This window comes from Myotis davidii, unplaced genomic scaffold (assembly GCF_000327345.1).
Source record: "Myotis davidii unplaced genomic scaffold, ASM32734v1 scaffold1124, whole genome shotgun sequence".
In the NCBI taxonomy this organism is placed as follows: Eukaryota; Metazoa; Chordata; class Mammalia; order Chiroptera; family Vespertilionidae; genus Myotis; species Myotis davidii.
This window is the reverse complement of record NW_006295384.1, coordinates 524,207-536,935: the sequence shown is the minus strand read 5'-3', so window position 1 is coordinate 536,935 and position 12,729 is coordinate 524,207. Positions and strand designations below refer to the sequence as shown.

The window sequence follows — 12,729 nt, the reverse complement described above, 5'->3', positions numbered from 1 at the left end:
TATCCACTGAGCCAAACCAGTTAGGGCCATTGACTGTCATCTTACTCATCTAACAATTCAAACTTCTAAAAGGACAACAATTAAAGTTGACTAATTTTTTACTGTTACAAACTCCTAAAAATAATTATAAGCAAGTCTTTTAATCCGAGGTTTGCTCCCTTTCCAGATATTTCATTATATCTTAGAATAGGTAGAACCTAGTTGATAAATATCCCAGTTTGTTTCCACAGGAGCACAGCCAGAGAAAGAGACCCCCACTTCCAGTCTCTGGTAAAGACAGTGGCGTGGAATGTTGCTTTTGCTTTGGGCTGGGCTCTGAGCTGAGAAGGGACTGATTGTAGCAGGAATAAAAGAATAGGATTCACATTATAATCAGTTTTGCAGAGCAGCTGAGCACTGTGAATAGTTATAATTTACTAGTGTGAATATTAAATTCTGTTGTTGCAGACAAGAGGAAGAGTGGAGTGAGTTCTTGGATGTTGGTCCAGTAAAGTGATGGACCTTTTGATTCACAGATGATGGTGACATCACCGCAGGACTGTATATGGGCCAATTATATAGAATTTCACAACTTCTCTTTTTATAGAGTAAAGAGTAACTCCTTAAAAGGCTCTCTGACCATCCTCCTTGCCTTGAGGAAGAACCATATAAACAGTGCAAAATGGCATGCCCTTTATTCCAGTGGCCAAATAATTTGCTTTAGGCAAACTCCACCAGATACCTCATTAATTTTATTCTTACCTGTTATATTTTGACATAAGTGATGACTCTGTGGGTTTCATTCCCATCTTTTCCCCTTGCTTATTTGATTCTCAATGATATATGCAGTTCTTGTGGACAGTATTACTCCCGGGGCCTTTAAGATGATACCATGAATAGACTGCCTGCTTAAAGGGGTTGCATTAACATAATGAAGGACCACGCTTGTTTTTTGTCATCACTCCTATAAGGCCCTCTGACTAGACTAATTGTTAGCAAGTCTTCTCAATGTGTTTCTGTGATGTGGCAGTTGGAATTATTTAATCTAGGCGTGCCATTTTGTTGGTTTCATGTTTCAACAAAAAATAGAACACAACACATGCTGGAATTACATTCTTGGGCAGTGGGCGAGATGTTCTCCTTCATCTTCCTACTCTGAGATGCTTATGAAATGTTCACCAATAGGTTAGAAGAACTTTTTGATGCCCTGGGTGGTGTGATTCAGTGGGTTGCACGTCGTCCCATGCACCAAGGAGTTGCCAATTCCATTCCCTGTCAGGGCACATGCCTGAGTTTCAGGCTCCATCCCTGGTAGGGGGGCGTTCAGTAGGCAACCAATCGATGTTTCTCTCATTGGTGTTTTTTTCTCACTGATGTTTTTTTTTTTTTTCTCTCTCTCTCCCTCTCCCTTCTTCTCTCTCTGAAAATCAATAAAGAAATATTTTTTTTAAAAAAAGGACTTATTGCCGAAACCGTGTTTCTAACTCTCTATCTCTCTCCCTTCCTCTCTGTGAAAAATCAATAAAATATATTTAAAAAATAAATAAATAAATAAATAAAGGACTTCTTGGTGTTTGGAATTAAATACACAAAATTGGAATTCTTGTTCCTCTTTTGACCAAGCAAGTGTGTGTGGGGTTGAATTTCTTATAAATTTCCTTGTACTGTGTCCTTTTACAGGATGGGTCAAACCTCAGTGCGAGTCAGAGGGCCTATGCACCTGAGCAGCTGCAGAAACAAGACAATTTAACCATTGACACCCAATATTACCTGGCCCAGCAGATCCACCCAGTTGTGGCTCGGATCTGTGAGCCGATAGACGGAATTGATGCTGTCCTCATAGCAACATGGCTAGGTAAGTGCCCCGAGTTCACATAGCCCCTCACCCAGCAATAGCAACACTCTCCACCCTCCCTCCTTCACCTGTTGTGTGCCTTTTTATAGGCCCAGTGCTGAGGCAAGCACTTCTTTGTTTAAAATTGGGCATTTATTCTTGTGGTGGTTTGGTTAATGTCTGTCACTGCTCTTAGACTATGAACTCCACATAGTAACCACATGCCTGCTCCATAGTTGGCACTCAGTAAATGCTGATGGGAGAGAGAAGGCAATAGAAAGGATGGAGAAGATTTTGGGCACCATTATAAGTCTCTGAGTTAATACTGTTGTAGCTTTTATTAGTGAACTTAAATTACTGTGGAGATTGATGGTATCTTGATTGATTGTCTCTAAAGGTGATGCATGGGAGATGCTGCACATAGCCCAGGAGCAGAGGGAGGGCTTAGTGAGTGCTGTTAGCAGCCACATCCCACCCTCCTGCCAGGCTCCTGCATAAATATATCAGACTCTTCCAGTCCTTGAGATTTGCACATAGTTAGTGCTCAGTGCGCATTGTAGACTGAGATTAGACAGATGAATTATCAAGTCACATATTCTCCATCCTGCTCCTGCTGAGTATGTGTCTGAGCTCTTCCCGCAAGTCCCGTTTCCACTATCCCATCAGTATCTGCTCTGGAAGTGGAAGCTCATTTTTGACATTTGCCTAAGCAAAACATAATTAGGAAGATAAAAATTCTGCTACCCGAATCATCATATAATGTATTCTCAAAGTTGAGTTGTATTTGATGATATTTATAAATCCTCAGCTGGGAGGTGGGAGCATGAGTGCACATTATTTTTTAGCTTCCTTTTTTTCTCGCCTCTGTGTTCAGTGCTTACTCTACCGGATGCTGTGATAAGTACTTTGCATATATTTCTCATTTAATTTTTGCAACAGCCTCATGTGCCTACATTGCATTTGTTCCATTTTACAGAGAAGGAAGCCGAAGCTTAGAGGAGTAAGTAACTTGGTCTTGTCACATAGCTGGCAGTGACTGAATTGGGACCCAGCTCTGTATGACTCCAAAGCTTGTACTCTTAACCACTGTGCTAAATTGTACTGCCCCCTCTTAGCTCTGAGAAGTGATGACATATATTTCAACCAGGAGTGGGATAGTGTGGATGTGATGGCTCAGGAGCTTTATCTTCTCCCTCTTCTCCCCACTGTAAGCCCCAGGCCTCCCCACTGGAAACCCCTGAGCAAAACCATTATTTTGTTTAGAGTACATCTCCCAGCTTTCCCATTTGTAAGATCAAGAACCTGATCTAAATGCTAACCATTACCCTTTCCTTTTTTGGTTTTGGATTTTCCAGTGCTGAGGAGGGGTAAATGGAACAAGCCCCGCCCCATGAGTGATATTTACCAGATAAGTGTGGAGCCTTGTATTGAAGCAAAAGAGCTGTAGAATAGAGTGGTGGGGCCTGCCCAGAGGATAGCCTGTTGCCAGCTGAGCTTAAGAGCAAGTGGGGACCAGACTGATTTTGTTGGTTCTGGGGTCATATTTAAGATCTTTGTTTGTTTTGTTAATTCTCACCCGAGTATATTTTTTCCATTGGTTTTTAGGGCGAGTGGAAGGGAGGGAGAAGGGGGGGAAAGAGAGAAAGAGAAACATTTGTGTGAGAGCGACACATCCTTTGGTTGCCTCCTGCACGTGCCCCAACTGGGGCCAGGTATCAAACCTGCAACCCAGGTACATGCCCTTGACTGGGAATAAACTCAAGACTTTTCTGTGCATGGTCCGAAGCTCTGACATTGAGCCATGCCTGCCAGGGCTAAAGATGGATTTTATATAAATTAAGCAGTAGGCAGAGCTTGACTTGCTTAAAGCCAGACTTTATCCTAATTACTGGTCATAGGCTGCCTTATGAATCCAGTTTTCACAAATGATTCCTATAGTCCTGGTAGGTCCCATCTTCAGAGGTTTCATGTTATTACTGACAGATCTCAGTCTACGGAGGGAACCCTCCATGCTTGTGCATAGTCCATGGTCCTGCCATGTCCCAGTCTCGCCTATCTCATCACCTGCAAGTTCTCAGTGCAGCCCTGACTGTATGGACACTATTCTGGGCAGCTCCTTCTTGGTGCCAAGTCGCCAATTAGAGGTGCCAGAAGGGCCTGTGTCCTCGGCCCTAAGGAATTGATGCTGCCCTTATCTTTTTCTCATTTTTATTTTCTGCCACTTGATAGCAGTTTTTATATTGAGGGTGAATGAGGTTGTCATTATTTGGCAGTCCCCTTCCTCTCCTGCTCATCCTCTTCTCCCACCGCCATCACCAGCGGTATCCATATCTCTATCTACTGGAGTAATAAATCTCATAGTCCTTTATCTCTCCCTGTCTCCTCATAGGAGGTACCACATTAATGGAGTTCAGGACAGTATGTGCCAGGCACTATGAAGACCTGTAAAAAGCACTGGAGCTCGCCAGGCATATATTGCATGCATTTGCACCCTGCCCTATTCAGGAGCTGCACTTTGATCTGCATCCTTTATTCCTCTACCCCAAGTGAAAAATTAGGGTGGCTGTCCTTCATTAGGGGATTTGAGGCCCCTGTTATCAGTTCTCACTTAGCCTGTGGTTTTAGAGAGGAGGAGGGTGGAGATGGGGAAGTGGTGGTAAAGTAAGGGGAGTGTTAGGGGGTGCGTAGTTTCTAAGAGGTACAAGCTGTAGGCATAAAATTACTATAATTTGTTTTTAAAATTCTAAATCTGTTTTCTTTATGTAAAAAAACTGCAGTTAGTGAACTGACACTGTTAAATAAGTTGAAGTGTAAAAATGTATACATAGAATACAAGCCCTCCAACTGCCTAATCACAGACATAAAATAATTCTCTTGCTTTTAATGTAGTTTTTATCTTTGATTAATGAAATGTATTATAGTGTTGAAACTTTACTGAAGTTTGATACTTTGTCCTTTTAGTTGGTACAAAGAAATCAAGAATAATGGCATAATTTCATTTAGGAAAATTATTAAGTTCATGATTTTTTATTTTTAAGATTCTTTTGTGGAGAGCAACTATGTTTTTCAACTACCTTTTCCTTTTTCTATTGCTTTTATACTGCTTTCCTTGAAATGAAAGGCAAGCATCAAGTGTTAGTTTTATCCCGTGGATTCCCTTTGGAAATTCTCTATTTCTCCCCATCAAGATACCTCCTGAAGTCTGTCTGGTGGCATGTTGCATGGCCAGGTGTTCTGTATGGGAAGGACATTTTAGTGAAAAGAAGAGAGGGTAGTCTATTAAATGAGTGAATGAATAAGTCTGTTGAATTGAAAGAGAATGATTTATTCTCTCTAATAACTAATGGTCCTTATTATCCCACAGTAAAATGTGTATCATTTTTCTGAAATCCATGCAAGATTATTGCTATTGGGCTTAAATAAAGCAAAATTTTACTCTTTTCCATCTGTGAATAGAAAAAAATATAGTATTATGCTTTTATACAATAGCCCTTTGGGAAACATGGCCACTAAAACTTGGAACTCTTAGCTTTTGTTCTCCAGACTATAGGTTTTTCTCTCTCTTGTTCTAATGAAAGCTCTTTATATTCTGTGGATGAAATATTCACAGTATGCGCCAACATCCACATAGTCTTCTGTACCTGGCAAAACAAGCCAGTGATGAGAGCAGTCTTAAAGTTCATTCTTGCCCAGCTGGTGTCGCTCAGTGGTTGAGCATAAACCTGTGAGCCAGGAGATCACAGTTTCATTACCCATCAGGGCACATGCCCAGGTTGCGAGCTCAATCCCATAGGTTGACGCTCAACCACTGAGCCAAACCAGCCGGGCCTTTGATGTTTCTATCTCTCTTCTTTTCTGAAATCTATAAATATATATATACTAGTATCAATGATTCTCTCTCATCATTGATGTGTTTTTTGTTTTTTTTTAAAATATACTTTTATTTATTTGAGAGAGGAAGAGAGAAATTAAAGGAAATTAATTAGAAGGAATATTTTAATATAACTATTCACCCTTTAGAAATGTCAGAGATGAAAGAAAATTCGTAAAATGTATATGAAAATATATAAATAAATAAACAAAAAGAAAAAAGGAAACAAATGTACTACTCTTTGTAATATTTTAAGCAATTAAAAAAATAAATAAACAATAACAACAAAGTTATAAAAACAACAAAAACATGATATGAAAACAACATTGATAAAAACAATGACTGATAAATTGATTAAACTTATTCTAATATCTCCCTTTATACCACATTAAGAGTAAAAGCACTTTCAGAGTGCTTGACTAATTTCCCTTGTGATGAAGTATTTACAACTTTAACATCACACGCTCTTTGAACTCGAGAGAAAGCAACATATAACTGACCATGTCCGAAAACGGGTTCAGGTAGGAATATTCCTACTCTGTCTAGAGTTTGTCCTTGTGATTTAGTAATAGTCATCGCAAATGCTGGCATCATGGGAAACTGCTTTCAAATTAATTTAAATGGGAGGCCAGTGTCAAACGGGGACAAATATCACGTATGTGTGGGTTAGTGTTTATTTTTAAATTGCCAGTGCCTGTCATATGAACCGGCTGGTCGGACATACGTACAGTCAGTCACTTAGCCTTTTATATATACAGATAGATTTTAAAAGTTCATTCTTGAATTTCATCTTTTAATAAATTTATACAGTCAAACCTCGGTTCTCAAATGTCTCCCATCTCGAATAATTTGGTTCTCAACCAGGTTGTTCACAGAAAAAATGTCTTGGTTGTTGAACCAAAATTGTGGTTTTTGTCCTGACAACCCTTTCATGCTGATACCTCAGCTCCTCTCAGGCAACAAACAATGGAGAGAATGCTTTTGTTGCTGGCAAAATCAAGGATTAGCACAATTTTAAAACATAAAGAGGTCATCAAGAGTGCTAATGTTGCTAAGGGTGTGAAAGAAACAAGGATCACAGGCAATTGAAGAGATAGACAAACTATGTTGATTAGTTAGCCAATAGCAGATTTCAGAGGTAGTGATACATGAACAAGCAAAGATGCTGCATGTTGACCTGAAAGATGCTAGTTTGATAAATTTAAGAAAAGTTTTCATAGATTAAACAGTACACTAGGCATGTACTATATATAAGAAAAATGAAAACAGAATCATTTGTGGGTCTGGAAGGAATTAATTCACTTTACATTATTTCTAAGGGGAAAAATGATTTGGTTTTCAAGCAAATCACTTCTCAATCAGCCTTCTGGAACGAATTAATTTTGAGAACCAAGGTTCCACTGTATTTCATCTATAATGACACTTAGAATTATACTAGAGACTCATGTACCGGTGTGGTCCCTCGGCCTGGCCTGCAGGGATCGGGTCGAAACCAGCTCTCAGACATCCCCCAAGGGGTCCCAGATTGCGAGAGAGTACAGGCCAGGCCAAGGGACCCCACTGGTGCACAACTGGGGCCAGGGAGGGACCACGGGAGGGCTCCAGGGTGCGTCCAGCCCATTTCGCCCAATCCTGATTGGGGCCTATCGGGGCAGCCGGCCGGGGGGTAGAGGGGTAGGGGCCCGTGTGAGGGCTCCAGGGCATGTCCGGCCCATCTCGTCCAGTCCCAATCGGCTGGACCCCAGCAGCAAGCTAACCTACTGGTCAGAGTGTCTGCCCCTTGGTGGTCAGTGCACATCATAGTGACTGGCCGGACACTTAGCATATTAGGCTTTTTTAAAAATATATATATTTCTTTATTGATTTCAGAGAGGAAGGGAGAGGGAAAGAAAGATAGAAAGATCAATGATGAGAGAGAATCATTGATCGGCTGCCTCCTGCACACCCCCTACTGGGGATCGAGCCCACAACCCAGACATGTGCCCTTGGCCAGAATTGAATCTAGGACCCTTCAGTCTGCAGGCCGACGCTCTATCCACTAAGCCAAATCAGCTAGGGTACATATTAGGCTTTTATTATATAGGATAATGTCTTTCCTCCAATGAGCAATGACTTGTACAATAGCTATCAAGTACATTTCTTCATGGTCAGTGATAAAATTTCAGGCATTTATCTATCTGGGCAGTTTTCTCATTGGTCCTGAGAAATTATTGATGTTTGAGGAATATGAGAAATTAAAATTTAATTTAGTCTCTGAAGTAGTGCTTAAAATAAGACAGTGCACACTTAACCCAATGTGTTCCTGGTTTAATTTAGAAAGTAAAAATTCTCTTATTAAAAAAATGGCTGTATCACTCACAGTGTAGAAGGTAGTTTATTATCTCAATAGCTGGGATCCAGTAACATCTTTTAAGAAATAAGTGCAACAGTGGGCCAGGTGGTGTTTGGATACCTTTGTCAGGCTCAGAGAGATATATCTACAAAAGATAGGAAGGGCCATGAAGTATAGGTTTTTGGGCATAGGATGATGACACCAGCAGGTGTCTCAGGTATTACTGTATCTATCAAGATTTTTGTCTTTTTTCATGATTAAGCTCTTAGAATAATTCCGATACTTGACCATTTTCAAACATTAAACATTTTCTATAAAATAATGGTAAAATTTTAAAAGTAAGACCATACCAAAAGCAAAGTAGAATAGTAAGTCTAGTCAGCTGATAAGAACCACCTCTTTCAGAATGGCGTGCCATTCCAAGTGCATTATCAAATGGCTCATGTTCTAGACCTACTTTTTCATTCATTGCATCGATTGATGTTGAATACTTGCTGTGCTCAATTAATGGGTCCTGTGGGGGATACAAAGTTGAGTCAGCCATGGCTCCTTTACTCAAATTAGAGCCCTGTGGATTCACTATTTTGGGGAAGTCTGGTTGGTAACACAGTACTAGTACATGCCTCAAAAGAGGTAAAATAAAGGACTTTTGATGTTAAAGGGAAGCAAAGACCACTTCTAGCCCCACTGGGAAGAGTGTATAGAAGTGGAAGCATTTGAGGCATTGTGGGAATGCGCTGTGGAGGGGCCAGTGTGGAGTTGGGAATGGTTGTCTACCCCACCTGGCACCAATTTTTCCAGCCCATTGATGCAGTGTCAGGGGTCCCGACCTCATTCACAAGGTAGCCCATGCCATCGCAGCCACTCCCCATAACACATTAGGGAATTCACAGAGAACCTCGGGTATCAGCAGCAAAGCTTTGCACCTCAGTCCCTACAAAGCAAACCCATGATGTTGTTTCTGTTTCACTAGCCTATAATTCTGAGGGCCTGCAGTGACACTTCTCACCTAACTCAAGCAGAGACCTCTGAGAACTTCGAACCAAATTAGAGCATGTTTGGAATAATCACTTGGACTAGTAATTCCTAACTCTGGCTTTGTAATACTTGGAGTTTTCAAAGGAAAATGAGAATTTCTTGAATTATTTAAGTTAGATCAATTTTTTAAAAAAAAATTAACTTTATTGAGGAATAATTGACAAATATAATTGTATAAACTTAAAGTGTACAACATGATGATTTGATATACATATACATTGTATAACGATTATCAATATGCACATCCATCAGCTTACATACTTAACTCTTTTTTTTGTGGTGAGAATGCTTGAGATCTAATCTTAGCATTAAGTATACACTGCCATATTATTAACTACTAGAGGCCCAGTGCACGAAATTCATGCACGGGTAGGGTCCCTAGGCCTGGCCAGCGATCAGGGTTGATCTGTGGGGCCACCAGTGGGGTGATCGGGGCCCCCGCTTGCACCTGCCTTGGCTGGCCTGGTGCCACCCAGTCACTGGCCCTGGAGCCCCCGCCGCCACAGGTCAGGGCCTGCAGGCTGGGGGCAGCTCCTTTGTTGAGCATCTGCTCCCTGGTGGTCAGTGTGTGTCATAGTGACCAATGGTTCCGCAGGTCATTCCACTGTTTGGTTGATTAACATATTAGGGTTTTATTATATAGGATAGACCATTTTTTAAAAGATTCATCGTACACCAAAATGACACCAGGATTTTGTGGCCAATGGAAAATGGGGAAGATAGAATAAATGTAAATGGTTTAATACAGGATTGTACACAGATATTTAAATGATATTAAATATATATGTATAAATAAGACATGAAAGGGTGAAGGTGGTAAATTATAGGTTCCTTGTTGAAAAAAAGTCATTATTTTATTAATAAAAATAAGATAGTTTTTACAATATCTGAAGGAAGAAAAACAGTTTAACATTTACTGACTCCTAAAAGGTGGGTGTTAGGGATCTCCTGCCTGACTATTTCCCTACCATATCTGCCTGCATTGCTGGAGAGCAGAGGGCTTTCTTGTTAGAGAAGCAATTTTTTTGTTTATTTTTTTTCCAAATATTTTTTTTCAACATAAAGTTACTCTCTTTTATCAGATTTAAAAAGAGGAAAGAAGACATTTCTAAAATTTTTTCCTGCCCAGAGGTACATGTCTTACCAAGTTAAAATTCACATTCAGAGCTGTCATCAAGGGCATTAAAAACAATCAAGCGAGGTCATAAAAGTACTACACATCGGGATTTCTTTTCTTTTTGTTTTTTTTAATTGAATATTGGGGTGACATTGGTTAATAAAATTATATAGGTTTCAGGGGTACAGCTCTATAATACATCATCATTGTATTGTGTGTTCCCCACCCCAAGTCAAGTCTCCTTCCATCACCATTTAGTATTTTTTTTCTGCCAAGATTTTGGGAGTTATTTTGTACAGGAAAATAAAAATTTTCCATTTGTCTTATGGAGGCAGTTTCGGTTGTCTGTCACTTTATAGTCAGTTGTTTAGATCAGAGGTCCAGTATTTTAAAAAGTTTTTATTATGGAAAATTCTAAACATATACAATAGTAGAGAGAATTTCATCATAAGCCCCCATGTGCTCAACACGCAGCTTCAGCAGCAGTCTGCAACTGTGGTTGATCTTATTCTGCTTCTCCACCTCTTCTGATTATTTTGAAGTGAATCCTAGAGCAGCGGTTCTCAACCTGTGGGTCGCGACCCCTTTGGCGGTCGAATGACCCTTTCACAGGGGTCGCCTAAGACCATCCTGCATATCAGATATTTACATTACGATTTATAACAGTAGCAACATTATGGTTATGAAGTAGCAACGAAAATAATTTTATGGTTGGGTCACAACATGAGGAACTGTATTTAAAGGGCCAGAAGGTTGAGAACCACTGTCCTAGAGAAAATGTCATTTTATCTATAAACTAGAGGCCTGATGCACAGATTTGTCCCTTGACCTGGCGAGAGGGCGGTTCTCGTATATATGTATGTATTATTTTGCATTTCTAAAAGACAAGGATTCCCCTTTGCAACATAGCTGCAATGCTATTACTAGGGGGAAAAAATACCTTCACTTCATCAAATATCCAATAAGTGTTTATATTTTCCTGATCATATTATGAATACACTTTTTATAAAAAGTTCTTTGTTTGAATTGGAATATAGTCAGGGTCCATATGATAGTTAATCTCCTCTTTTTTTCACCCTTCTGATGTATTTGTTAAAGAAACTGTATTCTGCTCTGTAGAATTTCCCATATTCTAAAGTTTGCCGATAGTATCCTCTCCCCTGTATTTCCTGTACAGTGGTAGTTAGCTCTGCCCATACTTCGGTTCAATTTTTGTTTTTGTGAATACTACTTCTAGGTAATGGTGTGTACATCTGTGAAGAGGTACATAATGTCTAGTTGGAATCTAATACATTTTATAACAACCTCATAGGTATATCATAAGAAATACTCAATACTCACTTTTCTCACCTTTTCCAATGTTAATGTTCTTATATAACATGCATACAGAAAAGTACACAAAACCTAACTGAACAGTTTAATGAGTTTTCATAAACACATACCTTTGTAGTCAGCTCAAGAAACACCCCCAGGGGTCCCCGGTCTCCTAGATAGATACTGTCCATCCCTGACCAGAAAATGACATCATGACTTGTGACATCATAGATGATCTTTTCTTATTTTTGGATGTTACACAAATTGTGTCTATATTTTTTGTGTCTGGATGCTTTCATTCAGTATGTTTGTGAGATGGGTCCATGTGGTTATACTTCATTTCTGTGCAATATTTTATTGTTTGAATACACTGTGTGACTGAATGTAAAACCTGTGGGTTTTTCCCACATTTGCACAATTATGAATAGTTCTGCTGTGAGCATTCTTGCACATGACTTCTGTGGAACAATTGCATGTATTTTCTGTTGGGTATATATTTAGGAGGAGATTTCCTGAGTCATAGGGGACGTGTATGTTCAGCTTTAGTAGATACAACCAATTTTCCAAAGTGGTTCCAATGTACACCCTACCAGCAGTATGTGAGTACTCCACATTCTTAACCAGCACTTGGTGTTTTCCTCTTTTTCATCTTATGTGTTGGCATAATGTTGTGGTTTTAATTTTCATTTCTTTGATGATTAATAATGTTCGGTATCTGTTCACATGCTTAATCGCCATTTGGATATCTCTTTTTGTGAGGTGCCTGTTCGTATTTTTCTACTCTTTTGTTGGGTTGTCTTTTTCTTACTGACTTGCAATCATTTCTTATCTATTTTAAATGAGTCTGTGGGAAATAATATATCACAGACATCTTCTATTTGGCGTGCTTTTTTTTTCCCAAGTGTAATTTACATACCATGAAATGCTACAATCTTCACAGTGTATACATTTTATCAAGACAGAACATTTCCATCACCTAGAGAGTTCCCTTGTACCCCTTCCCAGTCAGTACACCCCCCCCGCCAAAGCAACCATTCATCTGATTTCTATGACCATGGGTTAGTTTTGCCTACTCTAGAATTCTATATAAATTATTTCCTATGGTATATCTTTTTTGTGTTCCGCTTTTCCATTTAGCATATTTTTTCAGATTCATCCATCTTTTTGCACCTATCAGTACTCATTCTTTTTCATTGCTGAGTAGTATTTTATTTATTCACTAGAGGCCCAGTGCACGAAATTCG

At 39.6% G+C, this 12,729-nt stretch overlaps 1 protein-coding gene across 1 annotated transcript in view; it reads left to right on the top strand.

Moving 5' to 3' along the window:
* POLA1 (polymerase (DNA directed), alpha 1, catalytic subunit) overlaps positions 1-12,729 on the top strand; it is a 312,056-nt gene that overhangs the window by 132,525 nt on the left and 166,802 nt on the right. Inside the window, exon 32 of the mRNA XM_006769997.2 lies at positions 1,660-1,834. Coding sequence (XP_006770060.1) covers positions 1,660-1,834 — 175 coding nt within the window. The remainder of the gene's footprint in view (positions 1-1,659; positions 1,835-12,729) is intronic.